Source organism: Calidris pugnax, unplaced genomic scaffold (genome assembly GCF_001431845.1).
Source record: "Calidris pugnax isolate Ruff unplaced genomic scaffold, ASM143184v1 scaffold435, whole genome shotgun sequence".
In the NCBI taxonomy this organism is placed as follows: Eukaryota; Metazoa; Chordata; class Aves; order Charadriiformes; family Scolopacidae; genus Calidris; species Calidris pugnax.
In genome coordinates, this window is record NW_015091240.1 from 3,231,049 (window position 1) to 3,254,870 (window position 23,822).

Consider the following 23,822-nt stretch of genomic DNA (forward strand, 5'->3'; position numbering starts at 1 on the left):
CACACTGACCTATACCCTTTCCAGGCAATAGTTCTGGAAGCTGAAACTTACTGAAGTAGCATTTGGTAAATATCATTTTGCCAAGTAAGGCTGTTGGTATTATCAATTAGCTGCGTTCATTAACCTTGCTTTGCCTTTTACATTCAACTTCCAAATGTAGGTGCGGGTGGTGATGAGGTGAGGGTTGGAAAGGAAAAGAGAGGAGATTTGGGACTATGTGGCAGCTTAATTTGAGGCATTTTTAAAGGCCTCTCTAGCAGTCTGTCAGAATATCCAAAGATGACTAAAAAAAAAAAAAAGGGAAGAAAAAAAAATCCCCACACCACCAGAGGGCTGCTGCCTGCAGGAAAATGAAACTGCTGCATTCTAACACTGCAGTATAATTCTACCAGCTCCATGGGAGCATAAATAAAAGTGACCAAGTTATAAATCTTTTGTAAGTAGAACACACAGCATCATACAAACATAGTTCTACTCAGTGACATTTTGTTTGAGAGATCAGGGACAAATACCCCTAAGGAAAGAAACAACAAAAGTCAGCATAGGCACAAATTGTCAAAATGGGAACATCAAAGCCATTTTTCTATATTAATAGACAGTTAAAACAACTTCAGTTTTAAATTGCAGCCACAGAGATTTCATCATTTAGGTATCAATATTGCAATAATCAAAAGGAGAAGCTATGGAAGACAAATACAGCATAAAAAGCTATCATCACCAGGACAGGTCATGCTGTATGGACTAATCTGATGAAAATCCACATAGGTACATTTAAAAAAATGAGGCTAGCAAAAGTGAACAGGAGCAAATAAACAAACAAACAAGTAAAAAAAAAAATCACTGGGCCTATATAGTAGAGTTATCCCAGGCGTTTCCACACTGCTTTTTATTTCTGAAAAAGTTACCAATACTAGCTGGCTAATCCTGTCAGTCCCAGAAGGGAAGTCAAGCATTCTTTTAGTTTTACAGTAGGGCACCATTAAAAAAAAAAAACAAACAAAAAAACCCACAAACCACAGTTATCGAAGTCTCCACCCCAAGTCAATGGCTAAGCCTGTTAGGGCAAGTGAAGACTACATAGTTATTGTATCTGAATAACCTGCCTTATAACTGCACAATGAGGTGAACAAAGCCTGTTTTGTACACATCTCTACTACTCTTCCCCAAGAAATGACTCAGCTAGGGCTCTGTAGCATTTTAGAGAGCATAAGCGTACAACCAGGGATCCAATCCTTTGAGAAGTTGAGCACCTTTAATCCAACAGGCTTTAGGAGTAAGGAATAATCTTTCACACCAGAATTAGAATTCTACAGGATCAAGCACAAGGTTGGTATTTTGCATACACAAAGAAACCAACCTTGAAATACATACATAGTCATACATCCACAAAGTGTACACTGCATTATGTATATAACTACTCAGCTTATCCCCATCTGATGTACCATAGTGATTTGATGTAGGGTTTATCTAGAGAGCAAAACAAAGGCACAAATGGTACAAGTAAATAATCAGGTAAAGATGGGGAAGACTGGACTTCTACACGGGGCAAGGTTCTTGTGCTCTGGTACACTTCTCCAAATCTCATGCAGTCTGCATTGCCCTATTTTCACTGGTGCTTGTGCCAGTATATAATATATATATATTTATAGTGTTACCCACCAGTGCGGGAGTTCCACCTCTGATGGCAAGGTAGACACACCCTTTGATTAAGATCCTTTGCCTTGCCATGTTTTCACTTTCCACCATTTTAGTAAGGAAAAAAAAGGCTAGGACATAGCCACCTCCCCTCTGGTGGATTCTTCAGAAATTTGCAGTAGAGAAGGAGACACTTGAACAGTAAATGTGATACAATTGCTATTCTAATCAATCTTTTAATGAATTCTTGAGAAACAGTCCACAGACCACCTGGTTCTGCAGAGCCACAGGCACTAAAACACTGAGAAAAATTAAGTATTGGTGGAGCTTAAGAGGCTCTCGGTTGTAACTCATCTGATTCAATGGCGATCAGAGTAATGGTGATGACAGAGTTACGACACGGATCCAGAAACCATGCCTATTTTTGCAGCATTTCATCTAAGCAGGAAGAGCCACCTGGTAACACAATGGCAACTGTCCCAATCGTGCTAATAGTCTGGCTGTTGTATTCCCTAGCAAAGATGTAGTAATGATAAAGGTAAGGATGTTTTCTACATCCTGAAACTTAATGCAAACTGGTTGGGTGATTTCAGTATACGTATGCATGGAATACTAGAGAAGCATCACTGCTAAAAGTATTTAAACATTTGCTTGCCTTAATTTGTCTGTTAGCTGAGCAGATAGACTTCTGCTTTAAGGATGAGAGACAATAATTTGTAAAATGCTGGGCCTGTATTTTCAGTTTGAATTTGCTTACAGTATCATTCCACTTTGTGCCCTAATTTGCTTGAATATTCACTGCAGAGGAGAGGTATTCCTAGGCTGCTCCTAACTAGAACACTGCCAGAGGTCTGCTTCTGCTGCCATCAATGAGAAGCTTGCTCACAGGTCAAACTCCCTTCTCTGATGAACTTGAGCAAGGCCCTGAAGTCACTGGGGCTGCACAGTTGTAACTGAGTGATGAATTTGACTAAGTGATGTCTTCAGCACAATCAGGAAACAACCAGAAGCAAAAGAGATGTGATTCCACAAATATGAGCAATAACACAAACCGCAGATCCAGAAGTAGCACAGGATAAAACCCAAAAACACTAGGATAGATCTTTGTTGTCAATGATTACTGATTTTAATCAAGGTTTACTGATTTATAGAAGTGGGAAGTTTGGAAAAAAGTATAGATTTAACTAGTTTCAAAAGCTAGTGAAAAACTGTTCAAGGATGGTGCTTGCAAAGTATAAAGAATCTTAAAAGCTGTGCCACTCATAGCCATGCCTTTTCAACAAAACAAGTGCCTGCATTTAATAGGGATATAGCACTTGTGTCATTGCCAAGTTCTAATATAATACTTGGCTTTGTTTTTGGTGACGATTTTTGTAGAGACAGGCATTGCAAACACACAAACAGCTCTCAGTCTTCCTCTCAGCTTTCTGCAGGAAAGGACTACTTCAAATACTGCCACTGTACCAAAATGGATACACGGAGGAAATACAGAGAGGGCTCCCTGCTTCCCACACTCCCAATCACTAAGCTCAGCTTGCAGACAGAGAGGGGCAAGCTCTAGCCTCCACCCTCCCTGCCTTACACTGCTCCAGCAGCAGAAAGCAGGCAAGAATCCAGCCCACCAAGCTGGCTAGGGATCCCCTCACCATTAGGGAATCAGTGTGGTTTAGCACACTGTCTGTCTATAATTCCTCCATAACAACAGAACAGATTAGCAAGGTTCAACCATGTTTGAAAGAGCAAGGGAAGTCTCTACAGTTCTACAAATTTCATGGGAAGTGCTGAATGTCTGGGGAAAAAAGAAATTCAAACTCTTGCTCCCACAATGGAAAGAGTAATTGTGATTTAATCCTTAGTGTATTCCCAGAGACAGAAAAAATACAGACAGGCAGCAGAGACGGCTCCAAATGAGCCACAAATACTGTCTTCACCTAGTCCAAGAGACAAGGGACACAGAGGGAGACCAGGAGCAGGAGGCAAATATAGGACACAAAGCTGGAGGAAATGGAGTTCCTTAGTTTCACAGTTCACTGAACAAGTTACGGTTCAGTTGCACAGGATAACACAGAATAGCAGAGGTTGGAAGTGATCTCTTGAGATCACGTAGATCAACACCCTTGGTCAAAGCGGAGTCAACTTGAGCAGGCTGCTCAAGGCTGTGTCTTGTCTGTTTTTGAATATATGCTAGGATGGAGACTTCCCAACATCTCAAGGGAACCTCTGCCAGTGGAGAAGCTTCTATACACACACAAAGGCCCAACTAAGATCAGAACCTTAGAATGAAAGGGATTATATGCAGATAACATAACACAAATTATCTTTCCTCTCAGTTCACAACCTAGGCAAGACACATGAAGCGTGGAAGACAAAATGTATGTAAGAGAAAATAATTCTCCAAGGATACAGAGAGCATCAGTATTAATTTCCCAAAGCCAATGCATCTGTATAAGAAGTGGAAGAAAACCCCACAAGTATCTCATTTTTCAGTCTACCATGATTATACAGTTTTAAAATATTTATATATTTATATCTAATATCTATATATGCTTCTTTAAAGATTGAGATTTTCTTGCTTAGTCTATTTCTACCAGCTCTTCTAGCAGTAATCAACCTCTTTAAATTGGGCTGAAATGATTAAAGTGCTCAGTCTTGAAACTGTAACATCCCCACAAGTTTTCTGAGAATATCCTCCTAAATTCTTCATTAATTTGCTGTAGGAGATTGTAGCTGTAGAAAGAACCAAATACCTGTCTACTATCCTCTAGATTAGGATAACAATCCTTGAACCAGTTTACAGTTCGAAGAGGCAAGGCAAGTTCAAATTTTAAAAACAAAACAAAAACTCGAAAACCAAAACAAACCACCAAACAAACAAAAAAAAAAAACAGATGGCCAGTACCTCAATAGGAATCAGTGCTATACCTGCTGACACCAGGTCATCTCAAATGCAACAACCAAGCTACCCATCATTTACAATCTGAAAATAAGATGAAAACTTTGGAATAGAATACTGGGCGCAATGAAGAGATTTGAGTAAGGCAAAAAATCTAAGAGTCAAATCCATTCCTTAATTTTAGGGAAAGGACACAGTTATTAAAAGGAATTCACACAGTCACTGAATGAAACTTACCCAGGTGAATGGCTGGCATGATGAGTAACCTAACCCTCAGCTGCAAACAGTCAGCAAAAGACATGAGAAATTTTTAAACATCCCACACAGTGCATTTCATACCACAAGAATTTGGAATGTGAAATCTTCTTTTCGTACTTAAACTTGTGTTTTAATTCAATAACACAGTAATTTAATTCAGTAACACAGTAATCTTAGCAAAGCTTTGTGCTAGCTTAGCTCAAACATTATCAGAGTGCTATTCTTTATTTTAAAAATAAAATTTTAAAAAAGGAAAGGAGGTTGTAGAGAGGTGGGGGTAAGGTTTCTTCTCTCAAGTCACAGGCAATAGGACAAGAGGAAATGGACATAAAGTTGTGCCAGGGGAGGTTTAGGTTGGGTATTAGGAAAAATTTCTTCACTGAAAGGGTTATCAAGCATTAGAATGGGCTGCCCAGGGAAGTGGTTGAAGCACCATCCCTGGAGATATTCAAATGACAAGTAGACATGGTGCTCGGGAATATGGTTTAGTGTTGGTGGGTTGGTTGGTTTGTTTGTTTTTATGGTTGGACTAGATGATCTTAAAGGTCCCTTCCAACCTAGGTGATTCTGTGATCACCAGCTCATGTTTAGCTGCAAATATGTTATTGCTGGTCCCTGGTCCCTCTTCCTCATAAATTATGTTACCATAGGGAACATAGGGAAGATGAGCCAACGTTATGAACCTGTGCTATGATGTACCTCATCCTGAACCAAAGCAACAAAACAATCACTTTTCCAACAAGAGCATCTGTGTAGAAGTCTAGTGTCTACACTGCTAGCCATACATAAAATAATTAAGAAGAGTGAAAAAAGAAAGAACCAAGCAATTCCATCAACATTCACGGCTGGGTCAGTATGAAGACCTGCTATATTCTCATCTGCAGCCAAAGGACCACTGTTCAACCTTTGGCAGACCAAAACTTACAGTTGTAAGAGTAGGCTTTCGAGAGCCAGTACAAAATTAACACATTTTTTGTACAGATCGGTTTGTTTCTCCCAGAAACCAGCTCCTCCATCATTTTTGTTCCCATCAATAGTCCTTTAAATAAGTAAATGACAAGGGCAGTCAGCTTATGGCATGTAAGGCTGAACACACAGAGGAATGACACTGCAAAAGCAGAGCTTGTTAATACATACGTAATGCAGACATTATTAAAAAAATATATATACATTATCACACTGATTTTTTTTTTCTCCTGCAATAAGCATATACTGTAAAAGAAAGGAAATCAAAATTGAAAGAGCTTCAGGATAGGAGGAGTGTGTTGTTTTGTAAGTAGGCAGCCAGAAGACCACTTACTAAATGAATGCCTGAAAACAGTTTTCCTTTCTTTTTTTTTAATTAAGCACTTCACTGGAAATATTATCATGCATATAATTTGCACATAGTGTTGGAACACTAAAACACACAAAAAAAAGAAAGTACTTGCACCCCCTATGCCACTTAATGCTGGTTTCTCTCCTCAATTGCCTCCTGCACCTTGCATTAATCCATTTACTGTCAGTTGATGTTGCAAATCTTGGTGTAAAGCTTCTACCAGCAATAATCTCCTTTTGTCAGTAACCGGCAAGTTATCTACTTTTTTCCAAACTCCTTAATTATTAAATCACTGATTATCAATGGGTTAGATAAGAAACTGAAGAGCAGCCTGTTATCAGTGGGGTAAGCTGCACAAGGAATGGTCCCTTCCAGTCTAACCTCACTCCTTTTACCACACATAATTAAAAACTTTTATTTGAACAAGGCATTTAAAAAAATATTTATTTTCCTCTTAAGCATACAATAATCTTTATGCAGGGAAGGTAGAGTAGGAACAGCAAAAGTCAGGAAATGCCTGGCACAGCCATGGAGTGCAAAACAGTAAACTCAGCCATCACAACTTTATGAAAGAGTTATCCAGAGCAGCTTTAGGGCTACTTTAATTTATGTCAGCTGACAATGATCTCTGCGGCCTTCAGGAAATAATGAAATGATTTTCTCAAAATCAAACTGAGAGCTAACAACTCAAGATAAGTATTCTATTCTACCCACTCCAGCATTGACTGGACCTGGACCTGTAAGGTTACTCTGCACAACTACGAAGGCAACAGTACCATTTGCAAGAGAATGTACCTGGATTTGTTTAAATATAAATGCCATCCCTTGCCTTCTTTGTCCATATTGCTCTTTATCCTTAGTCTCACCACACACTTCCATATATTATCCTTTAAAAACTATATCCCCAAGGTCATTGTAAAAAACCCCAGTATATTCCTGTTTATACAGTCCACAGGACAATGACGATCACATAGGCATCTCTGGCACAAATGATGCATTCAAGACAAAAATGCTTGCAGCTACATCACTAGCAAATAATACACTTTTATGAAAGGAACCAATACAATTTCCTCTGTTCCACCCAAATTGCATTTAAACCCAATTTTCAAAAGCTACAAAGCAAATAAAAAAATTGTCTGGGTGGACTTTGCATAGTTTTTACCAGAATTTTTTCAGTACTGTTTTAGGTCTGTAAACAGAATTAAAGGAATTAATAAAAATATCCTACATTTAATTTTGAATAGGGATAGAACAAGTCAAATGGAACTTGATGAATACTATTATTAATATGCTCTAAAAGTAGACATTTGAAACTAAGTTTAATTTGGTCACATTCGTGTGCCTTTTGAAAAGCCTTTCTGGAAAACTTTACATCTTTCAGGCAAGGGTGCTCTCGGGAATCATGTCCAAACTGTCCAGGAAAACTAAATTTTCACTTTGCACTTGCAAACATTTACGTTGCGAGTGCTCGCACAAGTATCCAAGTAGAACGTAACACTCTCATGCAACGTATCCAACAGACTACATTCAAGAGTACAATTCCAATCTTTGAATATTGATTAAGTGTAACCAATTCATAAGTGAGGTAAAGAAAGACAGTTGGGGAAAGGAGATTAAAAGTTGTTTGCCAGAAAATCTGAAACAAATAAGGACTTAAAGGAAATCACTGCACTTACAGACACTGCAGATGAAGACAGTCCAAGTTCATTAAGAACACTATTTACAACAAATTATTCATTTAATTCTACAGATCAGTATGGATGTTTCATTTTCAGTTCATGCATAAAACTACTGTTTTTCTACTGTTTTTCTCCTCATATTCTGTTTTTCTCCTCATATTCCATAAGCAGAACAAACAGCATTATTGACTAAGATTGCTAAACATCTTGGGTTTGTTTAAAACAAAACCAGAAAATTTCTTTGGGATGTTTCTTTATTAACTATCTACAACAAACAAAAAAATTCTACCCTTACCTATTTATCATGGTCTTGATGATCTTCCTACTGAAGTCAGCTCAACTTAAAACACTGACTTCACAAGGTAATTTACAGTATCTCAACATTTGAAGAGGAGCACGCCTTGAGCATTCATTTATGTCTCTGCCTTTACTCTGCCTACAGGGAAATCTACATCCAGGCTTCCACCCTTTCTTATTTTGACTGTTCTCCTATATACAGAATACATTCTTCATGTAATGTCTCTTACTTCAGAGGGCACTACTTCCAGATCTCTCATTCCTTCTCAGATTTCTTCTGAAAGCTGAAATTCTTTCACCACCGATATTTGTTCTACATTACCTACCTACTAATTTTGAGGTGGATCAACATTTGTTATCGCTATCGCAATTAATATTTAACTCTCTATACAATATTAAAGACTTTCCAAAATATAACGTATGCAGTAAATTTATGATATACTGAAAAATATGGCAGTGTTGGAGAATTCAAAACATACATGGGCTGCTCCACTCAACTTACAAAAGGAATTGTAAGAACCCACTTAAAATGCTACATTTGCTCTTCTCATGGAGTCACAGGTTTTCTAGAGATCAGAAAGAATTCCTCTCAAGCGGTAAATTCCATTAAGAAGCTTTTTTATTTCTCCAACCTCTCTCATGATTCTAATGAAGTCCTTCCCCCTGCAGTGGCACAGAATGATATTAGAGCGGTGGCAGAAAGTATAGAAGTGCTTGAGCAGTGCAAGAACTCTGTCTGTGAAATCACTGCTTGCATAGTTCCTGCCAATGTCTGAAATGTAGGTACGTAAATAGCCATATAGTTCTACTGATTTGACACTATCTAAATTTTAATATCTCTTGGGTGAGAAAGTTTACTGTGCTTTACAAAGAAAAACAATCATTCAGATCCTGCTCCCGTTTCAACAAATTCGTAATAATTTTGCTACTGATATTGGGGTAAAAGACTAATGGTGTGCCTCCACAAAGTCTGCAGAAGGATGGAAGCTACAAATAATTTTCACTGTAGATAGCAAACAGGATTTTGCTTTAAAAAGAAGAAAAAAAAAAAGAGTGAAAGTAGTGAAAGGGGTACCTGAACTTTGCAGTTCAGACAAGTGACATGGTAATACTAGTTTATTTCAGTCAGTAATGCAGCCTAACAGTACTTTGGAACAATCAGATCAAAGGCATATGAAGCTAAGGAAGACCAAATCATTACATAAAAATCCATTAAGTCACTACAACAACCTTTCTCAGCAAAACCTCATTCTTAATATCTCTACTGCCCACAGTATTGCTTCCAATATTTCTATGATTACTAATTAACTATTTAAGTCTTCACAGACTATCGTGACAAAGGGTATGGATTCACTATTTGAAAGAAACTTTTTTAAGGAAAGTAAAATACACACATGAAAACATTAATACAATATATAATGGTTTGTTGTTCGTTTGTTTGTTTAGAAAGGCCATGGGGGAAACTACAATGTTGTAAATTGCAACTACAATTTACCCCTCTATAACAATACATTCATCTAGACAGCTAAATAGGATAGAGCTGTACTCTTTAAATTCTCCCTAGATTCAACACATTGGGTCAGAAAAAAAATAATACAGCAGCATGAATGAATGAATGAAAGCAGCTACTTTCTTTAGCCTACTTACCTAAGGAAACCAGGCTTCTGAAATTGCATTGTCTACCAACCACTCCTCAAATAGATCTGAAGCTTTCAATTTCAACCAAATTTGACAGAGACAAATAAAAAAACATTAAACCATTTCAGTTTCTGACGGTGTCATGGAAACAGGTGGTTAAGGCTGTAAAGAAACATCCTGTTTAAGCCTCCACTGAATAAAAGGCTACTAAATTTAAGACCCAAATTTACTGATTTCTCTTCTTACGTAACCCAATACCATACTGCTGAAAAATCTCACTGATTGCTCATATATAATTAAAATATTATATACCAAAATAGCTGTAGGTTGTATGGTATACAATACAGAAAAGGGACCCCCTACACTTTTTGCAAAGGTCCAAGTGCCGTGAGTTTCAAATGGGATTCTTTGTATTGAATATTTGCAGAACTGGCCTTAAACCAGAATAAAGGAACAAGACAAAATAGATCAGCAACATTAAATTTTTCAAATTTCTCTCAAAGCAAATAGGGTAACTCCCACTTAGAGCCAATGTCTTATTGCTTGTAGACAAGGCAGCGTTTTGGAAATTTCAACTGGATATTGAATTGGTGCCACAGCAAACAAAGATGCTTAAGCCTATACAGTGACTGCCAAAAATGAAAACACAAAAAAACCCTCTGAAATTCTGAAGCCCCTCACAAGAAATACTTCAATTCCTCATCTTTGCACTCATTAATAAATATTCACTGCATTCAATCTGAATTACTCTTAAGGGTGGAATAGAGGTTAATGAGGCCAAAAGAAACATACGAACAAAGATGTTTGTGGGATTAAAAAAAAAAAAAAAAAGCAAGGAATACGCAATAAGCTGATTTCACACAGAATTAGTGGCAAATAGAGAAAAGCCTCTATTCGATCTAAAATTAAAACAGTGCTTCATGATCAGGTATGACTGGGGCTCCTCAAGGCACACTGTTTCCACGTGTCTTATTGTAACAGGACACACACCCCTTGCTCATTACTGTTAATTACAATGAAAACCTCCTATAATTAACTGTAGAAGAATGTATCAATGAAACTTACATAAACCAACCTTTCCCCATGCACCCATATATATAGTAATGATCTTTTACACTGATGGTTCTGTAAGAATTTTTTTTGAGCACAATAATTTAGATTATGCTGTTTCTTCTATTCTTGCAAAATCATTCAAATAGATTCCATGAGCTATTCCTCCAGCTGCAGCAAACAAGAGATGCTCCGAATTCAACCTATTACAAAACAAACCATCTTACTACAGTCTCAAATTATACAATAAATTCATATGCTACATTATTAAAAATAATTTTCTATAGTTCCTCTATAATTCCCACTACCAGCAAAGACTTAGGCACAGACATTTTTCAGCACTGCCCTGCGTAGCCCTTTTCCAACTTCTCTAAGAGCCCCTAATCCTCTCTTTGTGGCATCAGTCACCCTCAGCAAGCTTGACGCACCAGCACAGAAGGCTACTCAGGACACATTTTGCATACCCCATTTTGAATTCTAATCAACCCTTTCAACAACGGTTGTTACCCACCAATTTGAACTGAAGGCTTTTCCCTGTCAGTTTTGCCCACCTACAGCCAGATGCGACCAGGTTCCACTAATGTCACAGATACAGCAACTGGACCTCTGCAGGGATCAGTAGACTGTTAGTGGTAAACACTTTTTTTCAGCTATTAAGGTAGCAATCAGTTGAGAACCTTCATGGAGAGAAAGCCACCAAGAGTTCTACTTACCATTAAGTTCTCCGTCCATGGCACCCTTTCTAAGCCTGCTGTGAACTATGAGCCCATGCTCCTTGCCAAATCCCCCTTCTTTTGATCTCAGTAAAAGCAGGTTAAAGCAATTAATACGTTTGGATAATATTAATGTATCTGGGAGCAAAGTTAGACCTGCCTACCTGAAATAACTTTATAGAGTCAAGAATTTTTTTATTCAAAATAAAAACGATGGATATAACAATCACTGCAAAATGGATAGGACTTTGCAACACAACTTACACTTTCTTTCCATTCATCATTACCTTATGCCAGATTTTATTTCTCACTCTTTGCCACCCCTTGAAAAAAAAAAAAACACAAACAACATTACATGCCATTTCCTCCTAATCTTCCATGTTTTAAAGTCAAGTGCTAAAGGAATGATTACAACCACTATTTTCTTCAGATCTATGCCACTGCAACCCAAATGCAAAGTTACACACAATGACAACACAGTATGGTGAATCAGGCCCTCATGCTGCGCTTGCTGTCCTCTCCTTAAAATGCTGCAGGTCGCCTGCTTACCCTCCAAAACAAGCAGATGAGGACTAGCTACGTACCACACACTGTTCATGCCTTTCTGCATGCTCCCAAGTGTGATTAGCACAGAAAATGCGAGAAGACCAGAAGGCATCTTTCCATATTTAGCCATGTACGTTTAATACCGAGTTAGATTTCACCTCAGTGCATTATTCTGTTAATCAAGGGCGGGTATAGCAAGGAACACATATACTGACATCAGCTACTTTCAAGATTTCTCTTCCTCTTCCCCCCATCTCCAGTTTCTATGACACCACGCATTGTGCATTTTATGTGCATTCATGTGTGCAAACAGTACAGACTTATCTATAAAGATCAGATACGGTAAAACTGCAAAAGGAAACTTTCACCCTTGTCCAGCTGGTTGAATAACTGCAGAGGCCAACAGCAGCAAGCCTCTAAATACATCCTCTTCTTCTCCCTCCACCCCCACATCTCTAATCACTTAGAAGGAAGATAGGAAGATTAGCAGAGAGGAAAAAAATAACCAAAGCTGCAGATAACCCTTTAGGACCACAACGTCAGGCTATGAGACATGGAGCAAAAGGTTAATGCAGCTGTATATTCAGAAATCTCAGATACAATTGTATTTAAATGGGAGGGAGGGGTGCTGAGAAGAAGAGAGAGGAAAAAAAATGAAATGGTGATGAAGATAAAAATTAATTTGTCATCTACAGCTGGCTCTTTGATCACCTGGAGTATCCAGGAAAGGACTACAAGCAGAAACAAGGCAGTTTTATTACCAATACAGTGCAATTTTTTGGTAGACTATTTTCAGTATTATAATCAGAACAGATTTTAGTAAGAATACAGCTGCAGAAGTAAGGGCTTATTGAGCTATGCAAAGAATAAAGGTGGTAACCAAAAGAGTGACAGAGAGCTACCTTTAGCAGCTGATACACTGAAGAGATTTGGAAAAAATGAAATATAAATAAAAGTCACTTTCACTAGAAGGCAATGTCATCTTCATCCATGTCTCTGAACGGTTGCTATGGGGTTGTGAAGAGGAAGGGAAGGATGGGGGGGGGTTTATAATCAATCATCTCAGAAGAGCATTGCTTCTTACAGAGAAAGATCTGGATTTTGACTGTGTCCCTAAGAAAATTGCGGACTGCAGAGCTGCTGCCACGCAGGGCAGCGAGGAAGCAGGCAGAGCAGAGGCAGCAGCTGGGGATGGAAACGCCTATTAAATCCTTTAGACAACAGATGGGCAAAGCTCGGCTGGGTTATAAAAAAAAAATAAATAAATTACACCACAATGCATCATGTTTTATTGTCCCACCATAATGAACAACACTTAACACCCACATGCCCAAATAAGCCCCCCTATAGCTGATCTTCCCCTTTCCCTAAATTATAATCTCGAGTTTCAACCCACTTTTGGGGGGCTCCCAACCCAATGAATTTGCCAGATCCCATTGCTTATTGCACCTGTTACTAAAAAAAAAAAAAAAAAAAAAAAAAAAAAAAAAAAAAAAAAAAATAAGGAAAACATTTGGGCTTCTTTTTAAGGATTTTTCTTCCAATTAATGCTCCCCTGCCCTTGAAGTGAATGTGCTATCCAAGCAAGCAACAGTAAGTCCAGATCTTGAACGCATTTAGGGGATCTAATTATGTCATGTAGGGCAGAAGCACCTGCTCTCTAATTCCCTCCACTCGATTTCCTCTTTTTAATATTTCTTACCATTGTTCCATTCAGGAAAATCTGCTGGGGGTGAGTTTCATAAACAAGCTTTAAGAAAAATAATTAAATAACATCCCCTCCCCCTCCCAATCCCTCCTACAAAAACACAGCATAACCAGAATGAATTCTGCCACCGAGCCTCTGTTTTTCTTTTATTTCAGACCCTACCCACAAAAGCCATCAGCCCATCCATCCATATTTGCTAAATACCCACAGCAGTCAGTGCCATAGACATACTGTACATATTTCCACCCCCCCAACTGCACCTTAAGGACTACACCCTTTTCAATCATGATGTCATGAAATACTGCTGGTGACTCCCCCACTACCACCACCACCTCCTTGGTACTACAGGCTGTGAACCTTTCATTTCAATATAATTTGATTAAAAAGAAAATGCTCCTAAGTAGGGCAGTGAAGAAATTGATGTGAAAATTCACCACCAGCACATCATCTATTTTTTCCTCTGCATGCACTCTGGCTGTCATCAGAACAACACCCATTAGCAGGAGTAATGAACATAAAGCATCCTGGGCTTTTTTGTTGTTGTTGTTAGGGAAAAAAAAGAAGAGGAAGAAAAAAAAGAATTAAAATGAAAACTAAAAATAAATAAAGGCAAAAATCCCCTATGAATATTATCTCCACTAAAACAGCAAATAGGAAAACCTGAACCCTTCAATATCCCATCCCCAGCAGCACCTCACTGGCTGCTACAGCACCTTCCCCCTAGCGCCAGTGCTGCTGCAAAAGAACCAACCTGTCTGTCCTTTTCCTAGGGTTTTCTCCAAACGATAGGGTCCAACATATTGTGCATGTTGAGCTCCGCTGCCTTCTTTCCCTGTTGATGTCATTTCTACTTGGATCTGTAATTCTGCAATGTGTATGTGCTGATGAGCTGGAATTTCTCTCTCTGCAGGTTCTTTAAATTCCCACTTTGCAGCTGTGCAAGCAAAGCACTCTTTCTCTTTGCTTTAGTCCACTTGGTTGCAGATTTTTCTCTTCCTCCTCTTTTTTTCCTCTCTCTCTCACGTGCGTGTTTTCTCGCTGGGTCTGCCTGGGACGCTGATGGACGAAGGAGTTATTTTAATGTTCAAAGAGGGGGGATCTACGATCCAAGCCCAAGGAGCATGATGCTGGTGATCTGAGCTCTGCACGCCTTGTTCTCTCTAGGAGCTGTTCAAGGGAGAGCCAGAGCCAGAGCAGCGGAAGAGCTGGGGGCCGCAGCTGTGATTGACATCAAAAGCAGCCAATCCCCTCGTCTCCCACCTCCTTCTCCCCGCCTCCTTCACTACCTTTTCTTTTCCATCAGCAGCAGTTACTGCCTCAGCCTGCTACAGAGCATCATAAGCAATAGCAACAGCAAACACCTAAGTTTATCAGTCTATTGATAAGGCACAATGAAATATCGTTTAATGTATATATTATTTTAAGACCCAAACACACATTTCTTTTCTCCTCCCCCCCCCCCCCCCCCATACTCCACTATGCAGCTTCCAGAGTATAAAAGAAAGGCTGAGATTGAAATAGGAAAGGGGAAAAAACCACAACTACTTCTGAAAATGAGCTTGAGAAATTCAGTGATTCTGTTTGATTCTGAAGGACCTACATCTTCTGTGTTTGTTTTTTTTCCTTTAAAGAGAGCTGGGGGGGGTGGAATGGTGAAGAGAAAAAAAAAAAAAACAAAACAGGGCAAATCCTGCAACCACTGAATTCAGTGACAGACATGCTTTGGAGTTTGATGGGAGCAAATAGGCTTCAGGTCCTCAAATGAACAGATCAAAAGTGGCATGGCCACTATCTTAATTGGAAATACAGCAGAAAATCCAGAGATTAGATGACAATGGGAACGGATTCCCAGATCCACAGGCCCCATACCAGCAGCGTAAGAAAACTTGCATTGCTTTTGTCCAAGTACTTATGTCTGTGTTTAACTTTCAGAGCTTAAGGAGTCGGATGAAATAAAAGATGCTGCAGATGTGCTTCAAATTAGGCAGAAGCCCATGTATTTTCTGGATTCAGGACCACACAACAGTTTCAGCCAGAGTCCAGGGCTATCAACCTGAAACCATCACCACACACAAGTTCAGTTTTTACCTTCTCTTCTCTACTCCAGACAGAAAACTGATCAAGATGTTCTGACCAAATTGCAACCGAGACAGAACACGCAGCAATGATTCTTCAGTCAGAGAGGGAAGCCTTGGCAAGCCTGTAAAAGAAAAGAGAGGGTAAGGAGAGGGCAAAATTTGAACACACTTTATCTGTTGCTTATTGAGAGAAAAGACTATTTCGGGTTTCTTTGGGTTTGGGGTGTTTTGTGGGTTTTTTAAGAGGGAAATTTACCTTTTTTTAATACCTGTATCTACAGATAGCACCTGCTGATTGGAATAAAACTAGAAATTGGCTCTTTACCTGTACCACAGACAACACAACTTTACCCAACAGGCTGCAGAGGAGTAACATGATGAGGAGGTGGGAGGAAACCAGGCCAGTAGACTGAAACATTAAAGCAGTTTGAAGGTAACCTCCTGTCACCTCAGGAAACAGGGCCTCAACACTTGTTTTTCGACCTTCCCCTGCTTTGCTCTTTATGGTTCATCTTCACTCACTTCCAGACTGTGCCACTGCAGCAACCTGCCAGCAAACTCCAAAACCCCCTGAACTGACCCCATTCCTCTGCTTCCCCCTCCAGACCCCACCCTGTGTAACCACCCACCACGACTCATTCTCTGCTGAGAGGATCTGCCTTTACCTTTGGCCAACCGCCACCTCTGCCCCCTCAGGTGTCTCCTGCGTTCTCCTAATAACATCAACTCCAAACTGTCATTTCTCCACGCTCTCTCCCTCAAATCCTTCCTTAAGCATTTTTCTTCGTCCACCTTACCACAAGCCCAACAGCTGCTCCTCTTTAACCCTTGCTCCCCCTCACACTCCCACCCCTCTCCCCTCAGAGCCTAGGTGCGTCGCCTCAGGCACCTGAACTCGCACTCCCTCACCGGGGAGGGAGGAAAAGCAGCCGGGACAAACGACGCCAACGACCGGGGCGGCACTTCCCCGGGCCCTGCTCCCTTCCTCTCCCCTCCCCTCTGCCCTGCAGCCCCCGGCAGAGCCGCGGGACCGGAGGGGGGAGGAGAGAGGAAGCAGCGGGCCCTGCTGGCAGCCTCGGCGACATGGCGGCGGCGCCGCTCTTCCCGCCAAAAGTGTGCGGGGCGGTGTAGGGCCCGGGGGGTGCGGGGGGAACGTTGCGTGGGTTGTGGTGTTAGGACAGCCCGGGGAGAGGCGTGGGGTGGGCTGTGAGGAACGACGGCTGGATGGGCGGCTGACAGGCCTACGAGACTTGCCCCACGGCTGAGGCACAGCCTGCCCCGGGACATCAAGTAAACCTGCCGCAGGGGTGCGACAGGACTCGGATCTGGCAGCGCTGACAGACCCCAGGGCCTAGAAACCCAACCACGAGGCCCGGAAACATCAGGATGGATTCAACAGGACGATTTGGTATGTGTTGGGACATGGTTGAAAAAATGCCTCGGAAGCTTGAGGCAGAGGGCATCTTCCACACACGCAGCCCGCGGGGACCTTCAAGGCAGGACGGGGCTGTTTGGGGTGAGGCACCATGGCGGGAGGAGCAGGCTCCTGGCTGGGCGCTGGGCCACAGAAATTAAGCGATGGGGGAATCTAAACGTGTTGCGGTTTCAGACCTTTAACTCCCCTTTAAGTGTTGAGTCTGATGTCTCTTCTGCCACCCCCACTATTAAAAAGTCCCTGCAGAGACAATAAGGGGCAATAACTGAATTGCAGGAATGGAAAAGACTGTTTAATTTTCTAAATCAGCAAATTATCCACACCACCATATTAGCAATGCAGGGGGTGAATATCAGTATAGATCTTTACACTTAGGATCTTTTTAAATTCCAAGATTTGTATTTTAAAGGGCATTTAACGGGTGATTATGATGTTTGTATTTAGATAAACCATATGTGAGTCATTACATTAATAGAAAGATGAGCAATCAGACTATATTGTCCATCCAAGACCCAACTTGTGTAATTTACAGTTTGCTTCCGTTGGGCCTTGGGGAAAATGAGTGACAGAGCCACGGATGTTACAAATCCCTACGATCCACCACAAAATATGTGTCAGTGTCACGGCTGGAATAAGATCAAAAAACTTGTTAAAGTTCATATGATCCTGACTGGAAGATCAGTGAGTTTAAAAAAACAACAAACCAAAACAAAAATAACACAAACAAAAAACCCACCAAAAAATCCAAACCAAGAAAAAACCCACAAAAAGCACACACACAAAACCCCACATCTTTTTGGTCTCATTTAGTTATTTGTTATTTTTATTCCATAGGAATATTCTTTATATGGCCTATTGCAACAATTTTGACCTTTCATCCTAAACTCTTTTTGAAAAAATATTTGGATACTTCTTGATTCCTGAATAATCAAATGCTGTTTATTTTATTTGTTCATATAGAGCAAAATCCCATTTATCTATACCCCTTTGATCTGAAACTCACTCCTTTGAATCTAGGTTATGTCCCCCTGGTGTGAATTACTTATACAATAACTCCCTCAATTATTTGAAGCCCTGTTTATCCAAATGTTTTGATGTTCCAAAAGTATTTTGAATAAACAGGGCTCTGCTGTCATTGGATATATCAGATATCTTTGGGGTTGCATACAGGATGATTTCCCCGACCTTATTCTGTATTGTGCTTAAATGAACAAGTAGTGTAAACATAAGTGTATACTTAGTGTATTGGCACTATCTCCAGTACTTGTACTTCTTTCCCCATTAATTACTTTTCTTTCGTTGTTCTCATTAAAGGACTAAATCCCAGAAATTTCACTCAAGGAGGACTCAAAGCAGATGCCAGGAAAACCTTTGCTCGAGTAAGGAGTGAACAAAAAATGTAGTGATCTAGAATTTTTGGTCAGTTTTATCATACTTCTGACAAAGCAGAGCAAAATTATTTGCATTTTTTGGCATTTTTCACCCACTGCCATTGACACTATCTTGTGTCTAATGAAGTACCCATGTTCATTTGTTTTCTTAGGTGCTTCCCATTGTTTTCTTATTCCCATGGGAATCCTAAGGGTCAAGATGGATCATGAAATGATGCAAGAAGCCAGAGCAAAAAACAGGTCCATGAGGACACTTTATTCAATATTTTTCACTTGTTCAGTTGAATGTATTTGTGGAGTTAATAATAAATATAAAATATAAATAAAAGGAAGTATCATGCTTGCAAGAATAAGCGACAAACTTGTGTACTTAGCATAGAATGAATCAATAGTCTTCTCATGGTAAGAAGAGATTCATATAAACTAGGAGTTTGTCTCCAATTAGAATAACCTAATGGCTAATACCAATGATAAGCACACATTAAAGATAAATAGGGAAAAAATATTCAGCATTTGCAATGTCAGGATCCATTATCACATCCTGAACTACATATTCTGTGTACATACCTGTGGACACATGATAACCTCTTTATTGAGTGGTATTGGGAATAAAATGTTTTGGGAATTAACCTCATTGTATAGATACTCCATAATAAAGTGAGCCAGGTATTTGAGGGACAGTTGGGCATCAGTACTGTTGACAAACTGATAATACCTATATTGAGAAAAATTACATTAGTCTGCTACATCTCCAAAGAGATGCTAAGAGTCTAAAATTGAGAATTTGTCTCCTTTGCATTACATATCTAACGTCTTCCTAAGAAGCCAAGGTAGACGAAAGGAAAGGGAAGGGGAAGGGGAAGATTTAAGTAGGTGGATGGTGTTTGAAATTTACAAGACCCTCAGATTTCAGACACTTTTTCCACTTGCCAGCAAGTGCTAAAGAACTAGTTAACAGTGGTTACTGGAAGACCACATTAGCAGCTCCTAAACAGAGGTATACCATGATGGTATTTAGATAGACACTGGAGATTTTTCTGTTGTTGTTTTCAATTATTATTATGTATTTAACTAGTAGTATTAGGATTCTTGACATTCTGTATATTCTAGTACCTCATTTTAAGGTTCACCCAGAAAAATGAACTGTTAGCTCATCATCTACATATCATATCTTTGTTTTAAGACAGGTTAAGGTAAAAGTTTGTAAAATGTTTAATAACAAAATAGATAACTGCTTCCACAGTAATACTTGCTCTGGACTGTGGACTTACTTTATCCCTTTGGAAGTATTAATGTCCTTTTTTCAAGTCTGCCACTGTCATTATGTGTGCCTCACAGAACTGTTAAACTACTAAGGAACAAAAAACTCTTTCCAGCTTAACAAGACAATGTGAAAATCTTTGTGTGAAGTTGTTTTCATACACTGAGTTTTGTATTTCATAAAAATATGATTACTCTATACAGACACATTCATAGGTTCAATGTGTGACTGGTTCTTAATGGAAGCCAACCTAGAAAGCAATCAGATGCTTTAGGGTGAGTATGGATCTGTCCTAACTGACCTGTCTTTGAGGTACATGAGACCAACAGGATGTCTGTCTTGGGTTGTCAGATCAAGCGTCCAACTACCCTAATATCTTGTCTCCATTGGTGCCTGTAAACACAAATTTAGGGAAGAACAAGTCCAGGGCAAGTGTTTATGATTCTTCCCTGCAGTACTCTCAGGATCCAATTGTTTTCAGCTCAGGGACTTTCTGAGCCAGATCTGGTTTCTATGTGTGCCATAGTCCTCAACAGACTTTTTTTTCCATGAGCTTGTTTTTGTCTTCCCTTAAAAACTTGACACCATGACAGATGGCCAGCTGTCTCTTCAGATTATGTGCATACTTCTCAGAAGACAGTGAATCCTTGAGACGAATAACATCCATTGATCAATGCTCAAGAACCCCCAAAAGTGAAGAAAATTATGAGTGTGGCACCATTCTTGAAATCCTGCCACTGTGTGGAGCAGTTCCAGCTGCAAGGTGTCTGCTCAGGAAGCCTGGAAACAGTGGAGTTGAGAGACCAGAACATTTGGTGGTTAAACACAGAAAATGGGTATGTGAAAACAGAAACATGGTTTCTGGCTGTGCTTTTCTGTTGTAGAGCAATTCCACCCATTCAGCTTTGGCCACGAAATGCACGTGCAGCCTGAGCACAAGCTGATGGACTATATCGTAAAGAAGTGACTGCTAAGCGTGTATTAGTAGCTACCATGAATGTTTTATTGGCATTCTAACAATATACACTGGGGTTGTATGATGTCAAATATGCTGAATAAAGCAAATTTTCTAGATTTTACCACAGATGATTCAGTGGAACATTCAGTCAACATCCTAGAATATCCCTGCATTTGTCTGCAGAGATTTCAAGTAGCCTAAAAAGTTTTGACCAGCGTGAACAAGAACTAGTTCTTTAGACCACAGGGGAACTTTTAGCAGAGCAAGTAAGAGGTATGCTTTGAGTTTACCATGTGCAGTGATTTTACCTGTATGTGCAACATAAGGCGTTGTTGAAAAAGGGATCATGAGGCAGCGTACAATTGGGTGATGGGTACATGTTTCATGTGTGTACATAGCTAGGGAATGTGTCTGTTGGGTTGACAGTAACACACAAATGAGCTGGAGCAATGCAATGTGTGTACGTTGGAGGAAAATGTATCATTCTCGATCCAACAGCCTTAAAGAGGCGAGGCTCCATATGCCCATGTCCAACCCTTAGCGAGGCTGAAGATGTATTACCAGCAGACATACACAAACAAAGCACACATATAGACTACACATGTACACATAGATACTACATATCTACATGGCTTGACACACAATTCCTAGACAGCCACTCGGAGCGCTCGTGAACATAGGCAGTACTGATGGCCTTATCCTGCTCCCCTCTCAGGCTGAGCAGGATGGGAATCCATTAGTGAGACTATATATATAGATCTATGCACAAGGTAGATGCCTCCAGTAACTGGACTCACAGAGTCAGTCTGCCCAGTAGGTGGTCCCTGGATCCCAGTCTGCTCAGTTGCTGGCACCTGGACAGATAAGCCAGTGAGGGGGCTGTCACCCCCATTCCTCCCACATCCTCCCCCCTGTATAGTCTGTATAGACTGCCCTGTGCTGTCACCCCTGGAGATGCACAGCTGCTCTCACACCTGGAGCTGGCTCTTGGAGACCCCCTTCACCCCCTTGTTCCCAGGTCACTTCACCTACTCACCAGCTGGTTTGTTTTGATCTTTGCTGGTGATCACACACTCACTTGCACACCCACACTCAGTCGATCTCTGTGCCACGGACACGCAGGCCCACAGCCTGTGCTCTGCCTCCAGTGGCTGGACTCACACCCCCATACTCACATACGTACAGAACAGAGACCCCTCACCCAGGAGAGAATTAGGCAAGAGGACAGACTGTGTCCCTGTCAGGGACAGGGCAGAGCCAGACAGGCATTCTGACTACCTAGTTATATGTATGCAACTGGCCCTTTTTATTTGCTTACCCTTCAGTTTTCCCACTCTTGTCCCTCCACAAATCACCTAAACCTCTCCTGTTTTCCACCTTTGGTTCCTCCCCTAAACATCCCATAATTAGTCCTGTGTGATTTATAACTGTTTTTCCTTTGCATCCCATAATGTGTCCCACCCATAAGTGGTGAACCCCGTAGGCCAAAGGTGATTGAAGAGTCCTTCGTTTGGGTTCCTGCCAGCTCTTGTGCCCCTGTGCTCATCTGGGCTTGTGCTTGTGCCCCCTGTGATGGGCCTGGGAGAAGGACCGCAGGGTATTATTTGGGCATCTCCCTCCTTTTGTTGTTTCTGAGCTCCTTTGTGGGCTTTCATTGCAGAACTTAACATTGTGTATGTTATGCTGTTGGATAATTTGTCTTTTAGCTACAAGAAGCACTTAATTTCTCGGTTATAATAGCCTGCCTTTCCTACTGCAGGGAGAATTATAGAAATGACCCTCAGACAGGAATTGTGATCTGGAGGTGGGCCATATCTCTTGGAAGATAAGGCATACCTGGCATTTTATGCGTAGTGGGAAATAGCAAAGTGCACAGATGTGTGGTGATTTAGCGTGCCCTGGGAATTTGAGAGGAGAACATCCAGCCCTATGATCCACAGAATGTTGGAAGGAAGAGCTAGGGGTAAAGGCGGGCCAGCCACTGATGGCGATGGCAAAATGATAAAGGGTCCTCTGCTCCATAAAAATACACTATCCCGGGTATTTGGTCAAAGATGAGCAAAGAGTTTGATGAGGCGAAAAACTGGGACTTTGCTCTTTATATTCACAACAGTCTCAAAGAAAACAAAAGACACTACTCAAAAACAATAAAAAAGAGTGCCAAGCTAAGGAGTAGGCAAATAGAACAAAGGAGCCAAGAACCTGGGGCCACTATGCACCAGTGAGCAGATCTATATTCATCAAATCGCCACATATAGCAGTGGCAAGTGCAAAAGATAAGCTTTTAAGGAAGACAGATCACATGAGGTAGTTCCTCACTTAGGAGTGTTTCAGGTAAAAACTGCAAGGCAGGTGTAGGTTAGCAACAGCCAGCACACCTGATGGCAGAATCTAGCATAAAGCAATAGGAAGAGGTTCATCTGATGAAAGTAAAGAACTGAAGAACAATTTGAGGGGTCAACAGGATATTGCTCATCAAAAAGAAAGCAGCTACAGGATTCTTCTGCCACTTGCACAGCCAAGAAGGGAGAGGCTTTTCTGAAGATTTGCATACTGAGGTCTACTAATTGATTCAAGTGGTTTCTTATACTGGTGAAAATCTTGGGTTTATATCACAAAGGAGAAACACCTATCATTTTCCCTAAAATATATTTCCTAACTACAATCATTTGTTCTCCAAAAAAAAAAAAAAAGCCCAACAAAACTAACAAAAACCATGCACTGAAATCCTAACACCTTCCTCAGTAACTGAACTTTCTTCAGAGCCTTTCCATTCAGTAGCAGAGGCCCAAACACATTCAGAGTGGGAGCAGCATATACTAGATGCAATATTTATTAGATACAAGAACAGTATTACTAAATTCTACAACAATTTTTAGACAATTGGGCTATGCTCATGCTGCTAACATAAGCATAAAATTAGTATTTATCAAAAACTGAATGAACCAGCTCCAAAATCCATGA

General features: G+C 40.4%; 1 protein-coding gene and 1 long non-coding RNA gene across 15 annotated transcripts in view; one reads left to right on the top strand and one right to left on the bottom strand.

Moving 5' to 3' along the window:
* Positions 1 to 14,935, bottom strand: part of BRSK2 (BR serine/threonine kinase 2) — a 325,870-nt gene extending 310,935 nt beyond the window's left edge. For 10 of the 14 annotated variants that reach the window (XM_014960002.1, XM_014960010.1, XM_014960004.1 and 7 more), the window contains exon 1: positions 14,487 to 14,891. In XM_014960002.1, coding sequence (XP_014815488.1) covers positions 14,487 to 14,580 — 94 coding nt within the window. In that variant the 5' untranslated portion in view covers positions 14,581 to 14,891. Of the gene's footprint in view, positions 1 to 14,486 lie in introns of all 14 variants that reach the window. The other 4 variants (XM_014960011.1, XM_014960006.1, XM_014960013.1 and 1 more) reach the window with 2 other exon arrangements.
* Positions 14,936 to 16,962: 2,027 nt separating this feature from the next.
* Positions 16,963 to 20,926, top strand: LOC106898615. Its single transcript, XR_001413949.1, has 3 exons — positions 16,963 to 17,221; positions 18,563 to 18,627; positions 18,792 to 20,926. It is a non-coding gene; the product is annotated as an uncharacterized LOC106898615 (long non-coding RNA).
* Positions 20,927 to 23,822: the final 2,896 nt, after the last annotated feature.